General features: G+C 45.6%; 1 protein-coding gene and 1 long non-coding RNA gene across 2 annotated transcripts in view; one reads left to right on the top strand and one right to left on the bottom strand.

The window, feature by feature from the left end:
- Window positions 1–26,558, top strand: part of dcc (DCC netrin 1 receptor) — a 385,109-nt gene that overhangs the window by 292,890 nt on the left and 65,661 nt on the right. Inside the window, 7 exon segments of the mRNA XM_041969439.1 lie at window positions 1,831–2,025; window positions 5,648–5,743; window positions 17,022–17,260; window positions 19,870–20,008; window positions 23,450–23,557; window positions 23,923–24,117; window positions 24,210–24,242. Of these exon segments, the coding sequence (XP_041825373.1) occupies window positions 1,831–2,025; window positions 5,648–5,743; window positions 17,022–17,260; window positions 19,870–20,008; window positions 23,450–23,557; window positions 23,923–24,117; window positions 24,210–24,242 (1,005 nt within the window).
- Window positions 13,565–26,413, bottom strand: LOC121629716. Its single transcript, XR_006008428.1, has 3 exons — window positions 26,403–26,413; window positions 26,057–26,067; window positions 13,565–13,722 (listed from the first exon to the last, which is right to left on the bottom strand). It is a non-coding gene; the product is annotated as an uncharacterized LOC121629716 (long non-coding RNA).

Raw genomic sequence — 26,558 nt, forward strand, 5'->3', positions numbered from 1 at the left:
CTCTACCCAGCCCTCTACCAGACCCTCTACCCAGCCCTTTACCCGACCCTCTACCTAAGCTGTCTCTTTACCTGACCCTCTACCTGATCCTTTACCTAAACTGTCTCCCTACCCTACCCGACCCTCTACCCAAGCTGTCTCTCCACCTTATCCTCTACTCAACCCTCTACCTAAACTACATCTTTACCCGACCCTCTACCTAAACTGTCTCTCCACCTGACCGTTTACCCGACCCTCAACCTAAGCTGTCTCTTTACCTGACCCTCTACCTGACCCTCTACCTAAACTGTCTCCCTACCCTACCCTCTACCCGACCCTCTACCCAAGCTGTCTCTCCACCTGACCCTCTACTAAACCCTCTACCTAAACTATATCTTTACCCGACCCTCTACCTAAACTGTCTCTTTACCTGACCCTCTACCCGACCCTCTACCCAAGCTGTCTCTTTATCTGACCCTTTACCCGACCCTCTACCCAAACTGTCTCTTTACCTGACCCTCTACCCAAGCTGTCTCTCTACCTGACCCTTTACTCGACCCTCTACCCAAGCTGGCTGTCTACCTGACCCTCTACCCGATGATCAACCTAAGCTGTCTCTTTACCTGACCCTCTACCCGACCATCTACCTAAGCTGTCTCTTTACCTGACCCTCTACCCGACCCTCTTCCCAAGCTATTTCTTTACCTGACCATCTACCCAACCCTCTACCCAAGTTGTCTCTCTACCTGACCCTTTACTCGACCCTCTACCCAAGCTGGCTGTCTACCTGACCCTCTACCCGATGATCAACCTAAGCTGTCTCTTTACTTGACCCTCTACCCGACCATCTACCTAAGCTGTCTCTTTACCTGACCCTCTACCCGACCCTCTTCCCAAGCTATTTCTTTACCTGACCATCTACCCAACCCTCTACCCAAGTTGTCTCTCTACCTGACCCTTTACTCGACCCTTTACCCAAGCTGGCTGTCTACCTGACCCTCTACCCGATGATCAACCTAAGCTGTCTCTTTACCTGACCCTCTACCCGACCATCTACCTAAGCTGTCTCTTTACCTGACCCTCTACCCGACCCTCTTCCCAAGCTATTTCTTTACCTGACCATCTACCCAACCCTCTACCCAAGTTGTCTCTCTACCTGACCCTTTACTCGACCCTCTACCCAAGCTGGCTGTCTACCTGACCCTCTGCCCGACCCTTTAACTGACCCTCTACCCAACCCTCTACCCGACCCTCTACCCAAGCTTTCTCTCTATCTAACCATCTGCACGAACAAAACATTTATTAACACATTAAACATTGATTTTATAGCCTAGGCACCTTAATTGAATTTGAAAATGCCCTCTTAAATGTTTACACCAACATCCATGTATTTGGGTAGACAGCGTAAAACAAAACCAAGCAACAAGAAAAAAACATTATGCCTCCTAATAATTCTTTACAGAATAATTAGAAAAGCTGACCTGAGGCTGAAACTCAGGACTACAATGTTTTGTTCAGCAGGAAGCAAACACATCCATGCTAACTGTATTTGTAGCCTGGGACAGAGGGAGACGCAAATCTCATTTCAATGGATTATCACTCAATAAAGTGATATGAAGCATCTCCCCTTGAGGACTGAGAGCACTGTAATCTGATCTAATCTGATCCTGAGGAGTAACACAGTGTCAGTTCTTGTAAGGGCTTATCACACTGCTTAAGCGGTTAGCATTTGTTAGCCACAGCTGCTGTGAGCATCTGCTTCAGTAGTCTAAGCACAGTAAGCTCTAAACTAAATGTATCCTCTGTGTTTCCTTTTTCATTCCTGATGTTTTGCTGTACTTTCTCCGGTAGAGAGCCAGGTGCCTGACCAGCCTAGCTCTCTGCATGTCAGACCCCTTCCCAACAGCATCATCATGTCCTGGACTCCTCCGCTCAGCCCAAACATCCTGGTGCGAGGTTACATCATCGGTTACGGAGTGGGAAGTCCCTATGCCGAGACAGTCCGGGTGGACAGCAAGCAGAGATACTACTCCATCGAAAACCTTGGTAAGGAAGAGGGAATGGACTCACAGGGTCAAGGACAGCAGAGGACCCCTAGCTTCATTAAAAGAGACAAAGAGCACTTTACAGCAGCTTCGGTGCTGTCTGATTAATGCTCTGTTAATGCGCTGACAAAACACACTACATAAGTATTTCTCATTTAGTGTGAAGCCACAAATGACAAATCCTTTTTTTTTTTAAAACCAGTCCTGTCCAGCATAGTAGCAAATAGAATAATTGCTGCGGTTGCTCTGTTGTGCCTAAAAAATTTGCTTTGCTAGGGGGAGGCTTATGGGTAAGGCTCCTCTTGATCGTCTGATTCATTTATTTATTTATTTACTTTGAATCATGGAATCTATATAATCTTGCTGGGCCTGACGGGAGGGGACAGAAAAAGAAGGAAGACAGCAAAAAGATGCAAAAGGGGAAAAAGAAAGAGCAGACACACCACAGATAGAAGCAACAACCCTTCAATCCAACCTAACACCAGACAACCAGCTGCTACACGTGTACAGAAACACACCAGAGAGTTTCCTACAGCTTTTACAGAAAAACAGAGCAGCCAGTGATCAGGAGTCCTTAAATAAAAACCAAATAAACACAAACATATCACAAATGTATCAAAACAACAACTAAAGTACCAGATACACACTCAGAGAAAAAAAAAAACAATTAAAGCATCTAAACCCACTGGACACCTCAGTGCTGAGTCAGCATGCAGAGGATGAGGAATGAGGAGGATCAGAGATGAGTGTGATCCTGCAGATGTGACCACGCCTCTACGGAGGCTAGAGGCAGACTAGACCCGGGCCATCAGTAGCAATCCTGGAGCACCAACCCAAGCCCCCCCACCACGAAGGCCACCCCGGACCCACCCAGGCGGCTCCAGAGGAAGGCCCGAGTCAAAGCCCCTTGTGGTTACAGGGAAACAGACCCCAGAGGGTCAAGATTGGCAGCCGCTGACCTTGCCAGGCACTGACCATCCAAAGCAAAGGGCCCCAAGCCCCAAGAGCCCAGAACTCTGTAGTCAGGAAATGTAAGTTTGACAGATTCTTTTCTCCAGCTGGTACCTCCTCCTCACGCTGGTCTCCAGCCTGGTACCTCCTCCTCATGCTGGTACCTCCTCCTCATGCTGGTCTCCAGCTGGTACCTCCTCCTCACGCTGGTCTCCAGCTGGTACCTCCTCCTCACACTGGTCTCCAGCCTGGTACCTCCTCCTCACACTGGTCTCTAGCCTGGTACCTCCTCCTCACGCTGGTCTCCAGCCTGGTACCTCCTCCTCACGCTGGTCTCCAGCTGGTACCTCCTCCTCACGCTGGTCTCTAGCTGGTACCTCCTCCTCACGCTGGTACCTCCTCCTCACGCTCGTCTCCAGCTGATACCTCCTCACGCTGGTCTCCATCCTTGTACCTCCCTGTTGCCATTCTTCAACCAGCATCTGTCACCAGTCAGCTGATGTAGTTGTGTTGGTATCAGGTGCTCGGTGGGGTTGAGGTCAGGACTGCAGCAGGTCCTCTATCTTTTTCTCCAGTGATGACAACCTTTGTTTTTTCCCTACACATCATACTGACTCCACCTACAGCCCATGGGTACATAGATGACTGTAGCTAGCCTGCATTTTCTCCACACTTTGACCCATGATGCCAGCTGACTGTAGCAGGTACATGCTCACAGGTGCTTCTAAACAGGCACTGTGAGAAAACGCCATTCACAATAATAAAAAAAAATTCTAATCAGATGATCAGGCGGTTCAGCTGGAGGGGTGGAATGAATAAAAAAACTCCCATATCTGAGGACACAAATCTGGCTCCATTTAAAAAGAAATAAACAGGTTTTCTGTCATTTTTAGTAGAACTAAGACCCAAAGTGCCAACCCAGAAACACTTTGAGGAATAAAAATTTTTTTGCTCAGAGCAATATGATCAGAAAAAAAACCCTCAAGGGAAAAGGTTTAAAAGACATCCTGGGCAGCATATCCAAACCAACACGGGAAGGTAAGCAACCATCTGGTCCTGAATGAGTGAACACTGGTCCCTAAATACTGATGACAGAGAGCAGGACCACCGCTCTGCCTCGGCCTGGCGGAAGGGAGGAAAAACGTTGCAGCAGGAAGCAGTACATGAAACAAATCCCAAAACCCTGACACTTTTCCATGATGTGAGACTTGTTGCATCTTTACAACAATCAGCTAAACACAAACTGTTTGATAGCTCGTCCCAGATTCCTCCCGGCCCAGAGGGAGCAGCTGTCTCTAGACAAACTTATTATGAGGCCTCCTTTTTGGTTTGTAGGACTGTAACTTCACAACGTGGAGCTTGACAAAGGTTCAGTCAGTAATTCAGTAATGTTTTTATGACTATGTACTTGTTGTCTTATTATGAAAATGTAAATTGTTATAATATGTATCCTGCATTTACTTTGTGGTTTGGCTGCTACCTTGGCCAGGTCTCTTTGAATCTGGTTGAATAATGGCTAAGAATTCCATGCCCATGAGGTCATATCAGCTGTTCCATGATGTAGTTATCACCAAGGGATGGAGATCACACACGTGTAGTTTAGACTTGCTGTCATGATCCTGAAATTCCTCTAAGATGATCTGAAGACACATAATTCATGTGACAGAGTTATTCCTGCCTGCTTATTTATCTTTCAGTTGCTTTGCACCTTCTTATAAATGTAATATATATAGAAGCCAGTGGCAGAAAAGATCCAACTGGCAGTGCTTCTGCATACGATACTAGAACAAAAACACCTGAAGAGTTATGCCAAAATCTTCTTCTGATGTTCATTTTTTGGGTTTAAAAATAAATCTCCGTTCCTCCTGCATTTATGTTCCAGCGTTTGTATCATCATATCCCATTTAGTTCTTCCTTCATAAATTCAGCTGCTTCTGTCGACACTGTGCCAATATTGACAGAGTGTTTCCCTCTTCTATTTATGCATGATGATGATGAAATCCCCATTTAATTCCAATCAATAATTTAAAGGAATTTAATAAGAAAGCTGCTTGTGGTTGAAATCTAATTGTGAGAGGTCTAAAAAGAGAAAACATCCTCCCCAGCGAGAGCAACAAGCAATTTGCATACCAAAGAAGACAATAACAAATTGGATGGGTTTTTTGCAGGGGTGAAAATTTCCCTCTCAGGTCTCATAATGGAGCGGTAATGAAAAATAAAATCCAGCTGTTGTGTTGCATGCACACATGGGAGTGAAGACACATATGTACATGCATCTATAATTCTTTGTGATCATTAATTCGTGTGGCGAGGTGTCTAGGGATCCGAGGGGTGTGTTTGCTTTACTGATGCTTGACGTGGAGAACATGCTGTTCGTCAGATCAACAGAAACCAGGTGGGATGAGCTGCTGCATGACCTGAAGTTCATGTCAGGTCAGCACCGAATGAAAAGTGTCAGGCTTATAGAAGCTAAGGAAGAAAAAGGTATAAAAGAACCTGATAGGACCTCTAAGCTGTTCCTGTCAGGTCGGTTCTGTCAAACTGAGCTTAACTTTTCAGCTTCTCCCCACTCTCATTAATTATGCTTAAGATGAGTTACATCCTAAAATGATAATGCACTGTGCTGAATGCCATTTAAAATGACTACTACTGTTTCTCTGTCTCTTCCTCAGAGCCCAGCTCACACTATGTGATTTCCCTGAAGGCGTTCAATAATGCTGGAGAGGGAGTTCCTCTGTACGAGAGTGCCGTCACACGATCTCTGACAGGTAGGAACACACACAAGCTGACAGCCATCCAGTAATCTGCTTTGCATATTATGCTACTGTGACTATAATACACTCTTCAAAAAGCACCTAATGTCAATCGAGTGCTTCAATTCCTTGTTGAAGCTCCAACTAGCAATGCTTTGCTTTTAATTCAGTTTTAAACAAGCAAATTATTTATATTCATTCAAACTGATTCATTCCAACAAAACAAGCACACTTCCATCACCAAACCAGACCACAACATGGAATTCATATTAAACAAGTCTCAAGTCAATGCGGCTTAATTAGTGACTTGTAGTTACAGATGAACCAGAATCAGCTGTAGCAACAATGATAATTAAATTAGCATTATTATTAGTATTTGTACTTCTATTTCTAACAGTAGAGGCATCAGTAGAACAGCACTAGAAGGGAAACAGATGTGATGTGATCTCAATTATGAACATTATTAATTTGCAGAAATTATTAGCAACATTAAAAGCAATAAAAAGAGTGGTGTCATCACTGCATCTGGTAGACTTATATTAGCATCATTAGCTTTAACATCTGCACCATGATGAGTAGTTGTATGCGCTAGCATTTACAGTGACCTTGCGATAAGCATTGTGTGTAGCATTATCCCCAGTGAGAGAGTAGCATTAGCCTCGGTGGTAAATTAGCATTATTGCCAGTATTCAATTCAATTCATTTCAAATCCTTTATGGTCCCCAGATGGAATTGATTTTGCAGTCAGAACACACACATAGGACAGACATCACATCAAAACATCAAAAAACAAAATCAGAACCAAAGGCATGTGTCAAAGAAGAGATTTACAGAATTCAAAACAATAAATAAGCTTAAAGTAAGTTAAATAAAATCACAGCTAAAAACAAATAGAGAGAACAGCTCTGTCACTTTAGGCCTTTACTGTTAAGTCCATGAACAGCAGTAGGAACAAACAACACTTTAAGTCTCTTTGTCCTCCCAAAAGAGGCCTTGAAGCGAAAGCCCGAAGGTAATAAAATAAAATTATTCTGGAGAGGGGGGTTCAGGCGGTTTAATATAGATGAGCTTTCCTCACCACATTTTTGTTAAAAATGGCCAGAAGGCCTCCTGCTGGGATCCAGAAACTTTGCCAGCAGCTTTCACTAAATGACCCAAGAGGTTTTTATTTGCCAAACTTAGGCTCCCGAAGCGGCAATAAGACAAAAAGATAAAACCGATTCAATTACACTTTTATAAAAAAGAGACAACATTTTAGTGCAAACATTAAAAGATCTCATCTTTCCTAAAAAGAAAAACCTCCTATGAACCTTTTTTGAGGTTAAGTCAGTGTGAGACTCAAAGCACAGTTTATTGTCAAGAACCACACCTAAATATTTTTAACTGTCTACCTCCATGATGGCAGCTGCTTTAATAAAAGTAGACGGGGGATTTAGCGTTGTCATTGCCGACTCTGCACACGGTTAAAAATATGAGTTTAATGAAGAAGCGAACTGAAGTCTGATGTCAGCCAGCCTCCGTTTTGGATGTGTCTACAGGAATGTTAGTGATCAAGAAAACCCATTAACTAGGAATAAGCCTCTACTCTAGGTTCCCTCCACACACTGTGAATGATGGGCAGAGCTGCTGTAGCATCAGGCTGATCCCCGAATCTGTCTCATGACACCAGATTGGAGGTAAATTTATCGGCTGAACATTTCAAGAGAAATATTGACATTTTCTGAGTGAGAATGTGCTGGAGCCAGAAATGTCTCAGCCTCTAGCAGCCATTAATTCTGTTGCACTTTAATGCAGATTTATATCTGACATTATTTTTTTATGCAGTCAATGGTTGCCATAGTAATATATAAAAAAGAGAAAGTGAATGATGCCTGGTTGGTCCAACATGTGATGCTGGCTGACTAATTGTTAGAGCTTACCGGATCGAACACTGTTTTATCTAACAATGCTCCATGGATCAGTCAACCTAGTAGAACCAGTGGATTCAAAGGCCTGGTCTATGATTAAATATTTATGCCTGTAGTAGTACACACAAGTACTGAGCCAGTATGCACAATTAAGTCAAGTTATGGCCATAGATCAGCTGGGGGCCATTTCATTAAACCTTCCTTGTCCCAGGACACAAGCACAGGGAGGGAGATTGATTGAAGTATGTCTGACTGTGGCGGCATGCTCCCTTTCTGCTTGTTAGTATTGAACTTTCATAGGATGACCTATTGCATCATGGATCAAAACAACTGACAAGCCATTTAGCATGTAGCTAATTAGCCTACTTCCGTGTCCGGTGGTAAATTGTGTTTTTCTTTGGTGAAGTCTTGCACAGTGGCTTCTGGAGCTGTGCTGGAGCTGATGTGGCTGCAAAATACACAGTTTTCATACAGTACAACTGAACCGACAGCCGAACTTCAATCTGTCTGATGTGCTGAAATATTACTACCAACAACAGCCTTCGTGCTTCAGTCCCAGCTCATTTATGTGTAATGTCAATCAAGTGTAGTTACTTCAGATTTGACAGAAAAAGGATGTAATGTATATTGTAAGATGGCTTACACTCACATTTTTACGGTAATAGCCAGGGTGTGGGGTTTTTACGATATTCATTAACTCTAACTTAGAGGTGCGATACATAAAACAAATCCAGCTCTCAGTCTAGTTTCATGAATCAAGCAGCCTCTACCGCCCCCTAGCTGCCTGCAGCTGACATAAACCCTTCACCACGCTCAGAAAAATGCCACATTTCTGAAGATGTGATGACTAGCGAGGTCCTGGTGATGATAGTCCCAACCTGCAGGACCAGGAAGCCCAGCAGCTCGCTGCAGATCCTGGTTAAACTCAGCGAGAAGTCATACTTCAGTCTGATACTTCTTCCAGAGATGAAGCGACACCATGAGAAATAGGAGCAAAAGAGGAAAGATGAAGATTAGATTTGGATTTAGATATATATTAAACAGCAGAAAACAGCCAGAAAATTTGAGATGCGATACATTTTATAGTGAAGTCTTACTCCTCTTCAGCTTGTCCCATTAAGCTGAGGAGGAAAGACTGGACGTGGACTGAGAATGGTGGACATCCAGCAGTGTGTCTTCTTTCTTCTTGTCATGTGGCTTTAAAAAGCAATAAAACCACGGTATATTCAACAATGGAGCTCCTGCTTTGTTCCTGTTGTTGAGTTGTACAGGAAGTCATGATTCTTTTCACCAATCAGTGGATTGCTGTGTGTCAAGCTCCATCCTTTGGGACGCCAATGGGCCCAAAAAATGTAGGACAGTCCGGATCGGATCCTTTGGGATATTCTATCTGTAGAAACATAAAACCATGCGCCTCATCCCCTCCTGCCTTGTCACGCCCTGCCCCATCCCATCCCACCTCGTCCCGCCCCATCCCACCTTGCTCCTGCACTATCCCGCCTCATCCTGCCTTACTGGATCCGTTTGTGGAAATGGGGCTAAAGCTACCTCAGTCTGATCTGTCATGTCACAGTTTATCAGACTTTTAACACCGAAGTGAGACAGACGCCACAATTCTGGAGGAAGCGAGACGTGTAAATGCTGCATGAACGCTGCATCTTCTTCCGCGGATGTGGATCACTTCAGGGCTGCAGTCTGTTCTCACTGGAGCCTGACGGAGGTTGCATTTAAATTATAATCTGAACAAACCCACAACAAAAGTTAGATCTCGGCAAATGTTTGACGTTTTTTAATTTGGAATTTCAAAAAATGAATAAAACCACAAAAGCAAGAAAAAAGAGATAAAGCTACTCAAAGGTATTGGCTGAGGCACATGCTTAATATGCTGATCAATTTTACCCAAACGTCTTCAGCCAGCAGCTCAGGTATGTTATAGGAAGGACCTGAAAGCAAAAAGAAACTGACCTTTCATCTCTGAGACGAACTGACATAAAAACAGACTAGAAAACGTTTCAGACTGTTCCGACTGTTTCAGACAAATATAGACATAACAGAAGTTTTTTGGAGGTTTCTAGGGCTGTGCAGCCATATCTGCACTTCTTGGAGATAATGCAATTTTACTTTAAATCAAGCACAGAGGACCAAAGTGCTGCTCAGAAGAATAAAAGCACAGAGAGTAAAATCAATCAAAGCAATAAAATCAAATAAAAAAGACAAGTTAAAATATAAAAACAGAAGCTAAATGTATAAAAAGCCAAGAAGAACAGGTGATTTTTAAGAAGAGACTTAACTTGCAGTGTGGCATGGAGCTGTCAATGATAGCTGAGAGCCTCCAGCTCAGACAGAAACTAAAGCCATTACATCACCACAAGGTCGTCAATGGCGATCCTTGTTAATACATTGCCTCGTCCTCGCCTCACCACCCCCACACTGCAGAGGCAGAGCTGATCCCCAACCAGCCGCCGAGCTACCATTTAATCAGCCACTGGAGGACTGCAGAGAGACGGGGAGAGGAGCGATGAGATAAGGAGAGGGATAAGAGCACTAGGAAAGGAAAGAAGGAGACTGAAAAGGTAGAAGGAAAGGAGAGGAAGCTGAGGAGAAGACAGAAAGATAAAAAGGAACAGACTCAAGGGAATGGAGAAGTCAGAAATAAAAGGAGGAAGGAAATAAGGAACAAATGCAGAAAAAGGATGGAGAGAAAATGGTGTGGTGTGGAGTGTAGCGGGGGAGGAGGCTTTTCCCGCATCCTAATCAGTATTCTGTCCTGACTGGAGCTTTATTGTGATGCTGGACAACCAGTTTAACCACAACAGCTCCTCCTGCAGCCAGTGCCTCGCTCATCAATCTCCTTTCCTCTCGGTCTCTGAATCCGTCTGCTGGCCTGAGGCTGTACATTTCTCTTTCGCCTCGGCGCGTTAGACACCATGTAGTCTCACTGTGTCCTGTTCACACTGCAGACAGAACAGAACCAGGTCACAGCTCATGCTAGGCCCGTCCAGCCAGGATAAGTTCAGCTAAAGCTGAGGCTTTCTTACTCATTCATGTCAATAATCAGGTTTTATGTTCAATATTTCAGTAAAATATGGACTTTTATGATGTCAGCATGGAGCTGAAACTGCTAAAGGCTAAAACTGAAGCCTTTATCCAGAATTATGTCTCAGCTCTTATTACTTTGATTTAACCGAGTCACTGCTAACCCATGTGTTTGCAGACGCTGTAAATTACAGGTCTACCTTCGTAGTTAAGGGATCAAACTTTATCTCACAGTCCCATTTTACCTCACATGAGTTGAAATAGTGCAGATGAATAAGAAAGTTAAGGAGCCTGCGTTCTCTGAGCAACTAAAACACAGAAAGTCCGGACAAGACGCCACATCTGGAAATAAATTTAAAGCCTCTGTAACAAACCATGCAGAGAATCATCTGGAGCACATGGGGAAAGCCACTGACACAGCTTTCTCTCGTTTCCTTTTATATGGAAAAGAGTTTAAAATGTGAAGTTGGAGCTGCACAATTCTAATTAAACTGTTCAGTTGTTAAGTTTTTAAGATGCACCAATTAGCCATAACATTCAGTTGAGTTCAGCTTTATTTATACAGCAACAATTCACAACAAAGTAATTTTACAGACAGTCACCGAGGTGGAGAGGACAAGAAAGAGGGTCTACCAGAAGCAGAACTCTAATCCAGGGATTCGTGCTGAGAAAGAAGAAGAAGAGAAACACAAATTAATGACAAAAACAATGTCAGATATTTCTATATGCCCAGTGTATCATGGGACGTCCCCCAGCAGAGAGGAGCCCCGTGCATCATGGGACGTCCCCCAGCAGAGAGGAGCTCAGTGCATCATGGGATGCCCCCCAACAGAGAGGAGCCCTGCATCATGGGACGTCTCCCAGCAGAGAGGAGCTCAGTGCATCATGGGATGTCCCAAAACAGAGAGGAGCTCGGTGCATCATGGGACGTCCCCCAGCAGAGAGGAGCCCAGTGCCTCATGGGATGTCCCCAAACAGAGAGGAGCCCGGTGCATCATGGGACGTTCCCCAGCAGAGAGGAGCTCAGTGCATCATGGGATGTCCCAAAACAGAGAGGAGCCCGGTGCATCATGGGACGTCCCCCAGCAGAGAGGAGCTTGGTGCATCATGGGATGTCCCAAAACAGAGAGGAGCCCGGTGCATCATGGGACGTCCCAAAACAGAGAGGAGCCCGGTGCATCATGGGACGTCCCCCAGCAGAGAGGAGCTCAGTGCATCATGGGATGTCCCAAAACAGAGAGGAGCTCGGTGCATCATGGGACGTCCCCCAGCAGAGAGGAGCTCAGTGCCTCATGGGATGTCCCCAAACAGAGAGGAGCCCGGTGCATCATGGGACGTCCCCAAACAGAGAGGAGCCCGGTGCATCATGGGACGTCCCCAAACAGAGAGGAGCCCGGTGCATCATGGGACGTCTCCCAGCAGAAAGGAGCCCAGTGCCTCATGGGATGTCCCCAAACAGAGAGGAGCCCGGTGCATCTTGGGACGTCCCCCAGCAGAGAGGAGCTCAGTGCCTCATGGGATGCCCCCCAACAGAGAGGAGCCCGGTGCATCATGGGACGTCCCCCAGCAGAGAGGAGCTCAGTGCATCATGGGATGTCCCAAAACAGAGAGGAGCTCGGTGCATCATGGGACGTCCCCCAGCAGAGAGGAGCCCAGTGCCTCATGGGATGTCCCCAAACAGAGAGAAGCCCGGTGCATCATGGGACGTCCCCAAACAGAGAGGAGCCCGGTGCATCATGGAACGTCTCCCAGCAGAGAGGAGCCCAGTGCCTCATGGGATGTCCCCAAACAGAGAGGAGCCCGGTGCATCATGGGACGTCCCCCAGCAGAGAGGAGCCCAGTGCCTCATGGGATGTCCCCAAACAGAGAGGAGCCCGGTGTATCATGGGACGTCCCCAAACAGAGAGGAGCCCGGTGCATCATGGAACGTCTCCCAGCAGAAAGGAGCCCAGTGCCTCATGGGACGTCCCCAAACAGAGAGGAGCCCGGTGCATCATGGAACGTCTCCCAGCAGAGAGGAGCCCAGTGCCTCATGGGATGTCCCCAAACAGAGAGGAGCCCGGTGCATCATGGGACGTCCCCAAACAGAGAGGAGCCCGGTGCATCATGGGACGTCTCCCAGCAGAAAGGAGCCCAGTGCCTCATGGGATGTCCCCAAACAGAGAGGAGCCCGGTGCATCATGGGACGTCCCCAAACAGAGAGGAGCCCGGTGCATCATGGAACGTCTCCCAGCAGAAAGGAGCCCAGTGCCTCATGGGATGTCCCCAAACAGAGAGGAGCTCGGTGCATCATGGGATGTCTCCCAGCAGAAAGGAGCCCAGTGCCTCATGGGATGTCCCCAAACAGAGAGGAGCCCAGTGCCTCATGGGATGTCCCCAAACACAGAGGAGCCCGGTGCATCATGGGACGTCCCCCAGCAGAGAGGAGCCCAGTGCCTCATGGGATGTCCCCAAACACAGAGGAGCCTGGTGCATCATGGGACGTCCCCCAGCAGAGAGGAGCCCGGTGCCTCATGGGACGTCCCCCAGCAGAGAGGAGCCCAGTGCATTATGGGATGTCCCCCAGCAGAGAGGAGCCCAGTGCCTCATGGGATGTCCCCAAACAGAGAGGAGCCTGGTGCATCATGGGATGTCCCCCAGCAGAGAGGAGCCCAGTGCCTCATGGGATGTCCCCAAACACAGAGGAGCCCGGTGCATCATGGGACGTCCCCCAGCAGAGAGGAGCCCGGTGCCTCATGGGACGTCCCCCAGCAGAGAGGAGCCCAGTGCATTATGGGATGTCCCCCAGCAGAGAGGAGCCCAGTGCCTCATGGGATGTCCCCAAACAGAGAGGAGCCTGGTGCATCATGGGATGTCCCCCAGCAGAGAGGAGCCCAGTGCCTCATGGGATGTCCCCAAACACAGAGGAGCCCGGTGCATCATGGGACGTCCCCCAGCAGAGAGGAGCCCGGTGCCTCATGGGATGTCCCCAAACACAGAGGAGCCCGGTGCCTCATGGGACTTCCCCCAGCAGAGAGGAGCCTGGTGCATCATGGGACGTCCCTCACCAGCCTCGGCCTAGAGCAGCAGGACTAAAGGATGGATCAGGGTCACCAAGCCAGACCGGCTAGAAGATTTATCAGGAAGCAAAGTTAAAAGATGACCTGAAGAATGAGAAGTTTTAGATAAATAATCAGGAATGTTGGTAGTCCAATCTGGAAGTAACAAAAGCATGGGCTACTGTACATCTCTTCGAGATCTCATGAAGACGGTCCTAGAAATTAGGTTTTATATCTGAGTCAGAGAACAGATCCTGGTCCAGATTATTGTTGGAAGCCAAGTTAACATTCTTCATAGTGAAACTTTCCTCATCTTATGGCAATGCAACACTTTGCAGGGAAAATCTGCATCCTGGCCTGGATCATTAGCCCCATGGTAGCTCATAGCAGCAGTGGGCACCACTAATCTGCTTAGAAACAGCTCAAAGAACATGGCACTGGGCCAAATTCCTAATTACAAATCTGATGGCATCTGTGGGATCTGTGTAAAGCAAGCCCATTCCAAGACCCAATCCATAGCCCAAAAGACCCAAAAGGCTCTACCAATGGAGGTCATGGCTGATTGGTGCACATGGTTTTTTTTCAGTATATTTTTTCTGTGCTTGTAGTAATCGAGTTGTACTATTTTGACATATTTGTGCCTTAATGTAACCTTAACAATATTTGCATGATAATGAATATATTCCTGCATCCCTAATGCTCATCTTTAGCTGCCCTAAAGGCATTTTGGTTTAATAAATATGCATGGCTGAAACCATCCTATCTGTTGGAGTCAACCAGAAACGTTGCTGTTAGATGTAAAATGTGGGTGTGTTATTTTGAGCTATCTGTAGCAAAAGGTGTGTTTCTGCTTCCAGTAGTTCCGACGCCCTAGATCTATATTGAGCAGAGTGGCTTCCTGCTGATTTACCTTAAATGTTAGATTCTGTCTAAACACCCTGTTGCCTTCAGGTGCTCCCTACATGCTACAATGAAAAGCACCTGGTGGTAGCGTGTGCTCTGTGACTGGTTGGGTAACATGTGCTGTTTGGCTGGTTGGGTAGCATGTGCTCTTTGACTGGTTGGGTAACATGTGCTGTTTGGCTGGTTGGGTAGCGTGTGTTCTGTGACTGGTTGGATAGCGTGTCCTGAGTGACTGGTTGGGTAACCTGTGTTCTGTGACTGGTTGGGTAGCGTGTGCTATGTAACTGGTTGGGTAGCGTGTGCTGAGTGACTGGTTGGATAGCGTGTGTTGTGTGACTGGTTGGGTAGCGTGTCCGGTGTGACTGGTTGGGTAACGTGTGCGGTGTGACTGGTTGGGTAACGTGTGTTCTGTGACTGGTTGGGTAGCGTGTGCTATGTGACTGGTTGGGTAGCGTGTGTTGTGTGACTGGTTGGATAGCGTGTGTTGTGTGACTGGTTGGACAGTGTGTCTAGTGTGACTGGTTGGGTAACGTGTGTTGTGTGACTGGTTTGGTAACGTGTGGTGTGTGACTGGTTGGGTAACGTGTGTTCTGTAACTGGTTGGGTAGCGTGTGCTATGTGACTGGTTGGGTAGCGTGTGCTGAGTGACTGGTTGGATAGCGTGTGCTGTGTGACTGGTTGGGTAGCGTGTGCTGTGTGACTGGTTGGGTAGCGTGTGCTGTGTGACTGGTTGGATAGTGTGTTGTGTGACTGGTTGGACAGCGTGTCCAGTGTGACTGGTTGGATAGCGTGTCCAGTGTGTCTGGTTGGATAGTGTGTGTTGTGTGACTGGTTGGATAGCGTGTGTTGTGTGACTGGTTGGACAGCGTGTCCAGTGTGACTGGTTGGGTAACATGTGCTGTGTGACTGGTTGGGTAACGTGTGTTCTGTGACTGGTTGGGTAGCCTGTGCTGTGTGACTGGTTGGTTAGCGTGTGCTGTGTGACTGGTTGGGTAACGTGTGTTCTGTGACTGGTTGGGTAACGTGCTGTTTGGCTGGTTGGATAGCGTGTGTTGTGTGACTGGTTGGACAGTGTGTCCAGTGTGACTGGTTGGGTAACGTGTGCTGTGTGACTGGTTGGATAGCGTGTGTTGTGTGACTGGTTGGGTAGCGTTTGCTGAGTGACTGGTTGGACAGCGTGTGTTCTGTGACTGGTTGGGTAACGTGCTGTGTGACTGGTTGGATAGCGTGTGTTGTGTGAGTGGTTGGATAGCGTGTGCTGTGTGACTGGTTGGATAGCGTGTGTTGTGTGACTGGTTGGATAGCGTGTGTTGTGTGACTGGTTGGATAGCGTGTGTTGTGTGACTGGTTGGATAGCGTGTGTTGTGTGACTGGTTGGATAGCGTGTGCTGTGTGACTGGTTGGATAGCTTGTGTTGTGTGACTGGTTGGATAGCGTGTGCTGTGTGACTGGTTGGATAGCGTGTGCTGAGTGACTGGTTGGATAGCGTGTGCTGAGTGACTCTTTGGACAGCGTGTGCTGTGTGAATGGTTGGATAGCGTGTGTTGTGTGACTGGTTGGATAGCGTGTGCTGTGTGACTGGTTGCGTAGCGTGTGCTGTGTGAATGGTTGGGTAGCGTGTGCTGTGTGAGTGGTTGGATAGCGTGTGTTGTGTGACTGGTTGGACAGCGTGTGCTCTGTGACTGGTTGGATAGCGTGTGCTGTGTGACTGGTTGGATAGCGTGTGTTGTGTGACTGTTTGGATAGCGTGTGCTGTGTGACTGGTTGGATAGCGTGTGTTGTGTCACTGGTTGGATAGCGTGTGTTGTGTCCCTGGTTGGATAGTGTGTGTTGTGTGACTGGTTGGACAGCGTGTCCAGTGTGACTGGTTGGGTAACATGTGCTGTGTGACTGGTTGGATAGCGTGTGTTGTGTGACTGGTTGGACAGCGTGTGCTGTGTGACAGGTTGGATAGCGTGTGTTGTGTCACTGGTTGGATAGCGTGTGTTGTGTCCCTGGTTGGATAGTGTGTGTTGTGTGACTGGTTGGACAGCGTGTCCAGTGTGACTGGTTGGGTAACATGTGCTGTGTGACTGGTTGGATAGCGTGTGTTGTGTGACTGGTTGGACAGCGTGTGCTGTGTGACAGGTTGGATAGCGTGTGTTGTGTGACTGGTTGTGCTCCGTCACTTTCCTTACTCTGTCTTTTGTCTTTTCTCTCCTGTTTTTCACTTCCTCCTCCATTCCCTCCTCCTCTTTTCTGTTGCACGTCACTTTCTAACGTGTATGTCATCCTATAACTTAATTTCTTTCACTTTAAATCTCACCTGTAACTCGGGTCCATCCATAAACTGTCATGATGGCTCATCCATTACAATGACCTAATTAAAAATGGTCAAACGTTCTGGTTACTGCAACCGACCTGCTTCAGACCCCATAGACCCATTAGAAGATGACCTCTTCCATCTCTTTGATAAATACCCCACTCCCATGCCAGACACCAGCACTCCCATGATCCCCCCAGTGGGGGTCCAAGCTGTCGCTCTATCTTCGGACTCCGTCCGTGTTTCCTGGGCTGACAACTCCATGACGAAGAACCAGAAGTCCTCTGAGGTCCGGTACTACTCTGTCAAGTGGAAATCAAGCTTCTCTACCAGTGGAAAATACAAGGTAAACATACTTAGTTGTAACAAAGCAATGTCGGCTTACTGTGTTTGAACTGGAAATGCTTAGATTTCAGCATTTCCCAGAGGAATTTAGATTTACGGTTTCAGAATTTATTTTCTTTATTTTCTTAGGAGCTCGGCATGCAGGATTTATAAGTTCTTCTTGTCCTGTTAGTTTAGCTGACAAATGATTTTCTGGAACAGTCAGTTTCAGCAATACAGTGGTCCCTCCTTTTTTGTGGGGGATACGTTCTGAAAACACCCCGAGATAAATGAAACCCGTGAAATGACGACCTTATTGATTTTTACAATTCAAATGCATGTTAAGGCCTAATTATGCCTCCTTGGAGTGTTTATAGACCTTTCGCAAACTATAATGAACATTTTCAGCATTCTCACACACTTTATACACTCTCAAAAACTTACATATATTTAATAACATGATTTTTTAAATAATTACTCACCCTGTAAAATATATTACAGCTTCTCTGTTGGCGCTGCGTCTCCAGCCTCGTCTGTAATGTCGTTTTTCACAGAAGGCCTTGCTGTTGCCGTCTTTTTAAGAGTGGAGAATATGGTTTTGGGAAGTTGCTGGCACTCCTTTTTTTTCTGGGTGAGAATGTTCTTATACACCGACATGCCACTTCGATTATATGGGAAGTGACTGTATTCGAAGTAAACTGACTCTGGACAGAGTCCTTTGGCCAATAGACACAAAACACAGCGCATTGATGTTTACCGATCCAATCAAGAAAAAAAGCCCAGTGGGCTGATTCCCACAGTAAAATCTGGACATAGAATGGTTGAAATAGGATTTACATATACTTAAATATGCAGTGCTGCATAGAAAAAAAATCTGCGAAACCGCAGAAGATTAAACGCGATATGACGAGGGACCTCTGTACAGCCTCCCTGCTGCTCCATTATTAGACAGCATTGTCAGTCAGACCTTATCATGTACACTCACAATCCAGTTCACTGGGTCCACCTTCTAGTACCAGGTTGGACCTTTTTAATCTTGGTGTGATAGGTGGAAGCAGGTGGTGGAAACCTTCCTCAGAGGTTTTGCTCCATATTGACACTGACATTTGTTTTTCAATGTTGAGAATTTTTTATTGAATTATGCTGGAGAACTCTGCATTTTGAATTATTTTCTCAAGAGTTCCAGTGCATTCAGCTGTGATGCTAAAGAGAGTTTAAAGCTTTCTGCAGTTTCTTTGATCTGAGTTGACTGAGTTAAGTTTTTATGCGGTTTTGTTTTTTCTTTTTATGAAGGTTTGACTGATCAGCAAGTCATTTAAAGACATTCTCAGCTGACAGAAAGCACTTCAATGTTTCAGCAGTGAAATTGTGGAAGAGCTGCAGTTAAACTACTTCAGTCTGAACATCCTTATCTTCCCATCCATCACTGGGGCTTTTATATTAGTCCATCAACGTGGAAAACTTTTTCCTTCCTGCCAAACTCCAAACTTACTAACAATGAAATGCAATAACCCGAATCTTACTCCAGGAACAATAGAATAGGAAATCTATACCAGTGCAAGCACTATTCACCTTCATAAAAACCAGGATGGGGACAGGGACAGGTCTTTTCTTCTTTTCCTTCAGCAGCATACTGACAAAGAGGTATTTTCTTGGGGCCACCTGAGGAGGCAAGTTTGATCTAAAATGGAAAATGTAATAAATCTCACACAGTTTTTGAAGTTTAATACTCACAAATATTGAAGATAGAAGATAGGCGTCACCTTTAAAGTTCAAATACAAAGACAGACGGGAAACAGGCTCCTCAGAGACCAGAGGCTTTGCAAGATTCTATGAAACTCCAGAGATGTTAAACTTCTCCTTAACTAACTTCTAAGAAACACGACTCTTCTGGTACCGGGTCGTCCTCTTCATCAAGACCGCCTTCTGGTACCGGGTCATCCTCTTCAACAGGACCACCTTCTAGTACTGGGTCGTCCTCTTCATCGGGTCCGTCTTCTAGTACCGGGTCTTCCTCTTCAACAGGACCACCTTCTAGTACCAGGTCATCCACTTCATCAGGACCGCCTTCTGGTACCGGGTCGTCCTCTTCATCAGGACCGCCTTCTAGTACCGGGTCGTCCTCTTCATCAGGACCGCCTTCTGGTACCGGGTCGTCCTCTTCATCAGGACCACCTTCTAGTACCGGGTCGTCCTCTTCGTCGGATCCACCTTCTAGTACCGGGTCGTCCTCTTCATCGGATCCGCCTTCTAGTACCGGGTCGGACCTTTTTAATCCTTGGTGTGATAGATGGAAGCAGGTGGCCCAAAGTGGACCAAGAAAACCTCCCCCCACCATTACACCAGCAGCAGCCTGAAGCGTTGGTCCAAGGCAGGATGGATCCATGTTTTCATGATGTTTCCAGCAGTTTCTGAGCCGAGCATCTGAATGTGGAGCTGAAATGGAGACTCATCAGACCAGCAACGTTTCTCCAGCTTGTATTGTCCAGTGTTGGTGAGTCCGCCATGTTTATCTGATTAACAAGCAGGTGAACAGGTGGACCTGGTAAAGTGACTGTGAGTGTATGTGATATGATGATTCTGTCATTTCAGAGAAAACAAATTAACTTATTCCAGCATCACTTTTTCCAGTCTGCAGACACCACAGCTCTCAGCCACACCGTCACCGGCCTCAAACCAAACACCATGTATGAGTTTGCTGTCATGGTAACCAAAGGTCGCAAGTCCAGCACCTGGAGTATGACGGCGCATGCCACGACGTATGAAGCAGGTATGCCTCTTTTCAGGTAACACATTCGTAAATATCATGTGAGCATAAATATGGGGATCTAGAAATCTGAGCACATCAAACACAAAGAGTGGTGGAAGTTTATTTCCCTCCCCTCCCTGAACAGCAATTATTTTTAACAAGGAGTTTAACAGTGGACAGGAATCATGTTGTGGTTCAGTGAAGAAACATGGCCAAGCTCCCCAGCAACAACACAACAACAGCACACACAAACAAAATGTCAAGGTATCTCTTTCAGTACATACAATCATGTTTTCCGGCTTTGTCACCCAATTAAGCGTGAACAGCTTTACGCCACCGGCTCCCTGAGGCCCAGCAGAATACATTGACATTCAGAGAGAGCAGACGGTCTGAGTCCACTCAGCTCTGCACTGGTCCACCCACTCAGGAGGCACGTTGGCCAGATTTCCACAACCAAACACACTTTCACTGCAGTTTATAACACATCTGCCTTTCTGTTCAAAATAATCACCTGCTGGGGTGAAAGACACCTGTTGAGACTCATACTGTACATCAGAGTTCAGAGGCTTGTTGTGCTGCTTTGGTTCTAGTTCTACAACCACTGGCAGCTGATCAATTACAAACATCATTCAGATAGATGAAAGATTATACATAACTGCCCTGCAGAGCAACTCGTAGAAGCATTTTCTTATTTGTAATGTAGTCAGTGCTATCTGCTTTATGCTAGCCACGCTAGGATTTCTGACACATCTGCAGTTACATAGAGCTTTGCCAGCTGTGCTGATCCCTGTTCTGCAGCTTGCCCAGAAGCATGTAAAACCACCAACCTTCCTCTGTGCAGAAAGGATCATTGCTGCTGTTGGACTAGCCTGATTCTAGTACCACATGGCTAATTAGCAACCAATAAACAATGTATTTCAGTCAGGAAAGATAGGTTTAAAGTATGGCCCATAAGGCATGGACCTTCAGAGGTTCACACTCTGGTGTACAGGACAGCAGGAAATGAGATGCTAATGTTGGGTGAGCAAGTCAGGAGTTAGAAGAGTTTCTGATGTGCTTTCTCAGGCATCAGTGATGCCACTAACTGCCACACTTTCAGCCATGGGCCTTTGTTAGACATGAGATTGAGATCAACATCAGTGACATTTAATTAAAACACCTTTTCTTGTCCTGGTTTACTTTTCACCATAAAAATGTTTCAGTAGCCTTAAAAAATGTTCAGGTTTGCTTTAAATACATTAGCTGAAAAATGAACATATGAACTTTCATAGATGCCAACTGACTGGTTGTCATGGCTGCATGTAAGCCCGACAAGTACCAATGAAACTTGATTTTAATGTTTAACGTCATCTGGTTAGGATTAGAAATCCAAACCTTATCAGAGGTAAAAAAAAAATGTACCAGTTTTTAATTACAGGTACGAGTGTTTATCATGACTGCCTTGAAGCATTGTTTGTCAATTAACGCTACACGTTTGCAAGCTACACCATGCAGGAAACCAGTAGGGGGCAGCATAGAGACCAATCTGATCAGAAGGTATGTCACACGATCTTTTTATTTTCAAATCCATCCAAAGAGTCAGGCGGCTCGTCTTGTCCATCGGGCCTCGGCATAACAGAGACATGAAGGATGCATTGGGCTCATCAAGCCGTGCATGCGTTAATTGTGTTAAAAATATTAACGCGATTTGATACATAAATTAGTTACTTCCACTAACGCATTATTTTTGACACCCCTAATATATATAAAATCAGATTAATCACAGCGAACAGATTAATTAATCATGATTAATCACCATTCGCCACTATGCCTGAATTTTGCCCATTTTTACTGCAAGCCGATGCTACAAATATTTACAGCTAACTGGCCTTCCCTTCGGATGTACAAGGGTCAGTAAATGCAGCATGTAATGTACTTCTATATGTTGTTTTGCATCATCTCCACCATGTTCTAGATCATAATGCAGAATTCATGCAGCATCATCTCACCGGTCTTCACGTGATCACATGGTGATAATATCTGCCATCAAACTACCAGATGTTGACAAGTTAAGTTATGATATATGATATTGATTAAGAAACTCTGATAAAACTGATGATCTGGATAAAAACACAAAGGTCTCATCTGTGCCCCCCTTTTCTTGGTCAATGCTCCTGCCTGGGCCCCATCAAAGCTTTTCTAGACCCGCCTCTGCATAGCAGAAGTATAAACCCTGTCTACCACCGGTAACTACTGTGTTAGAGAAGGTCCTGCCAACAACAACAATCTGGGGTAAATATGAAATATGAAGAAAGTGTGGGTGTGGAACCCTCTCGTTCATATTGGTTAACCATCTGAAAGGATGGAAAGAATGCGCCCTCTAGTGGAATCTTCTGCTAACAAACGTAGTGCACAAGCAAGTACGTGAACAGTTACGCTCACGATGGAGTCGGCTGGCAAGGTGAACGTTAAGAAGCAAGTGTATGCGATGAAAGCGCATTCCTTGTACAACCACTACCATCATGGACACTGGTTTTTACCTTTACATGCAGTTTTCTGTCGTGACCACAAGAGGTCAGACTTTCTTTCACACGGAAGCTTCTTTGTTAACTCATGTGATCATCTTTATGTGTTTGTCCTCAAATTCATGCACAGAAATACTGCACAGTACCCGACTTCCACAAAACCCTCCCATAAAGATGGACTAACCTCCTTTACAGAAGACATTTTATTACAGCAGCTTGAAATAAAGTTTGGACTTTAATGAATTAATATTAATCTAATCACTAATACATCATATTTAAAACTTGTCTCAGGTGCTTTTGCATGAGAAGGAAAACAGGAATTTTCTATCAGAACAAGCATGAAAGATCCTGGAGGGACTGATTATAAAAGGCAATTTATGGGGGTCTTTCAGAGTGTTTTGTACTTTTTCTGAAGAGGCAGCCGAGTCAGCTGATGTGATTGGAAATGAGAGATAGTTTTAATTATACTTGATTTGACTGCTTGAACAGGTAATTTATCCCAGCATGTGTGAACACAGTGTATTCTCCAGCTGTATTTATGCCATGCACTTGGCATGGAACTTGTAATTACCTCCAACACGAAGCGGATTCATTAACCGGCTCAGGGTTGGGAGCTTCGAGTCTTCTTCTGTTGTTAAATAAATAAATGTGATGAAATAGATTTAATCAGGTTTAATCACATCAGAAACTCAGAACGCAGCCGTCACTTACTCCAGTGGGCTGCCTTTAAGTTTCCATGGAGCTAAGTGAGGCGAACAGAACGCCAGTGTCCTGGTCATTTCCGTTCCAGGACCAGCACAGCAGACCAGTTCAGGGAAGTGTTGCACATGATTTTCAGTCAATGAATAGCAACTAAGCTGCATGTGCAGGTTTTCACTTCCAAACTCTTCATCTTCATCAGCACCACTGGACTTTGACATTTTGTTTTGTCCTCATCTGTCCATCATCTAATTGACAGCTCCTAGCTCTGCCCCCAAAGATCTGACCGTGATCAGCCGCGAGGGACGTCCTCGAGCCGTGCTAATCAGCTGGCAGCCACCTATGGAGGCTAATGGACGAATCACAGGTGGGTGTTGACAGCAACCACAAGCCATGCACATATTTAGCTTTGAATCACTTTGTCTGGAAACCTATCCAACAGGATGTCTTTTCTTCTTCTGTGCTCCAAAGCATACCCATAAAGCACGTTTTCTTCCATTGCTCCCATTTCTCTTCCTCCGGATGACTGGCTTGGCTGTAAAACCTGCTGTGCTGCCTCTGCAGCGTCCCAGAGGGCGAATCAAACACCCCTGCTGGCCTTACAGCCAAACTCAGAGTAGCATCCAGATCAAGCGCTTTACTTTCGCTTTAATGTTTTGTCTTTAAATTATATTTATATGCTTACAAACATATCTATGTTCATCCTGTGGCGGCATGTTTTATGCATTGCAGGTTACATCCTGTATTACACGCTGGATAAGAATATTCCCATAGACGACTGGGTGATGGAGGCCATCAGCGGCGACCGGCTGACCCACCAGGTCGTGGATCTGAACCTCGACACTGTTTATTACTTCAGGATTCAGGCCAAAAATGCCAAAGGGGTCGGCCCCCTGTCCGAGCCAATCCACTTCAAGACGGCCAAAGGTGTGTCAGCGGCGATGGTCTGCTTTAAATGTAAATGTTTTCCTTTCTGTCAGAGTTCAGAAAAGTACTCACGCTTTCCACTTCTCTTCCAGTGGAGCACCCAGACAAGATGGCCAATGATCAAGGTGAGCTTTCTTTAGCAGCTGATAATGAAACTGACTTCAAAGATTTTAAATATGTCTCCCAGCTGTCTTCTCATTTCATGCCTTTGCATTAGATTGTCTCTAAATCACGTCTGAGATCTGAATCATCCTCAAATCAAGACAGCACTTATCTGAATTTCTGTTTCTGAATGTATTTGATCTCTGATATATGATCAAGTAGCTGGTGTTGCATCACCAGAGCAGGCTTCATCCTTGCTCTTCATTCTAATGTGATTCTTGTTCTTAGATTCTTGGCCTTATTCCAGACGTGGAATAAAAGGGTGACTGGAAGATATGGATGCTATCAACAGAATGTGGTGTTTATGATGAACAGTAGGAGCTGGATGAGTATGATGTGGTCCATGTTTACAGGACTGAAGCTGGATCTTAACACAGAGACAGGGTTGCTTCAAACACGTCTGCAGCTCACGCGCTGTTCACTGATCACACGTCATGCTGGTGCAGAAATTCATCCAAACCTGCTTTTTAAAGATCTATTGCTTCGTTATTTCAGCCTGGCCAACATTTACGTTACGTTAATGTTTTTCTCCGAAAAGTCATCAAACCCTAAAGCAGGACATTTTACAACTTGATCAGGATGCCTCCCACGTCAAAAACTAGAGCAGACCACAGCATGCTGTTAAGGTTTGTAGAGTGAACATATTTACGTCTTTCTATCAATACTTTAAATCAGGAGCTTCAACCTCATCAGTAACTGCCTCATGTTTTATATTCCACACATATACTTCTGAGACATATTGCAAAACCATACGGTAAAGGCTTTGCCAACCCGTTGTCTCCAGGTTGGTGGCTGTCTCCTGGAGTGTTCAGGTGTGGTAATGCAAAGCCATGAAGACTGCACTTTTTAACCCGTCAGGGTCTGTGATCACGCTGCTGTGAGCAGATCACAGGACGTTTCCAGGGCACCTTAAAATAAAAAACTAGCTCAGCTGGAGTGCTGCTATCAGTTGATTGGTTAGTGAATCATCATCTGTGGGAAGAACCAACTTCCTTCATAGGCCAGCACACAATTTACAAGATAAATTGCTGATATTTGAGCCCATAAAAAACAGACTAAAGAACCAACATCAGCAGGTTCATTGTGAGGAGTTTGTTTTCCGGTTTCTCCGTTCCTGGAAGCTGCTCTGAATAAAAGAGTCTGTTGAATCAAATGTCATAAATCCACGTTGAGCGGACACTGTCTGGAAAACAAAGCTGGGAAAGACATGAGGAGTTGCACTATAATGGAAAAAGAAAAGATTATTTCTCATATTCAAAAAGGTGTCCCAGCAAAGCAGCAGCCTGGAGAGCTGCAAAAGTCCACGTTAAACTTGACAGTGGGATTAAAAAATGGAAGAGTTGCAGGAGAATAGGCAGCCCAGCCCAGCTAAGTCTGAGCAAGCTACATCACCAAGAAAGCATCCCTGGTCTCATCAGCTCTAAAGAAGGCAAACTGACAAAGACCCAGAAGAGAAGACGACTCCATGCTTCGCTTTATCATCTCTTTGAGTCAAAGCAAAGTTGTTTGCTAATTAAATGACAGAATAATCTGACAAATAAAAGAGAGTGTGTTTACCATATTTAAGTTTATCAAATGAACTCAGACATGATTAGCAGGCCGTTCTGCTTCCTTCCATCCACTCAGCAAACAAAGTCTTCAGTTAATGAAGCCCCAACTTTTAATTTGCTTTACTAAACTTTAAATCTCAGCAGACATGCAGGGTGATGTTCTAGGCTCTTTTTCTGAACTTTATCATATTTCCAGGCATCTGAAAGTGAAAGTTTCCCTCTGAAACACAGAGGCAGCCTTTTGGAAGCTGGACCATACCCAGGAGCCTCGGCCTGCTGCAGAGCAGATTCTGCCCGTTAACTGGACATTTCTCACTCCTTGGCTTCGTTTGGATTCCTTTCTTTATAAAAATGAAAAATAAAGTTGACATCAAGGACGAGCTTGGCTCACCTGCTTCCAGGTGGGTTGTGTTGTGTGTTCAGAGATGCTGTTCTGCAGACTTTGGTTGGAACCAGTGCTGATTGGACTTCCTGCTGCCTTTCTATCATCAATATATATCATCAGCTTTCATATATGAATCCCTCATCCTCCAGGAACTCCCTGCATACTGTCAACACATGAGGACTGATGACCCGCTGCACCAGCATGGCTCTGACACTGGGTCCAATGATTTTATTCTACTACCCAGCAGTAGTCAGGGTACAGTTGTCTAGTCTGTAGAGATTCCTGCGTCCCTCCATGGTTATGAATCCCCACACCACCACTGACCCATGACAAAGCCAAGGTTC

This window comes from Melanotaenia boesemani, chromosome 19 (genome assembly GCF_017639745.1).
Source record: "Melanotaenia boesemani isolate fMelBoe1 chromosome 19, fMelBoe1.pri, whole genome shotgun sequence".
In the NCBI taxonomy this organism is placed as follows: domain Eukaryota; kingdom Metazoa; phylum Chordata; class Actinopteri; order Atheriniformes; family Melanotaeniidae; genus Melanotaenia; species Melanotaenia boesemani.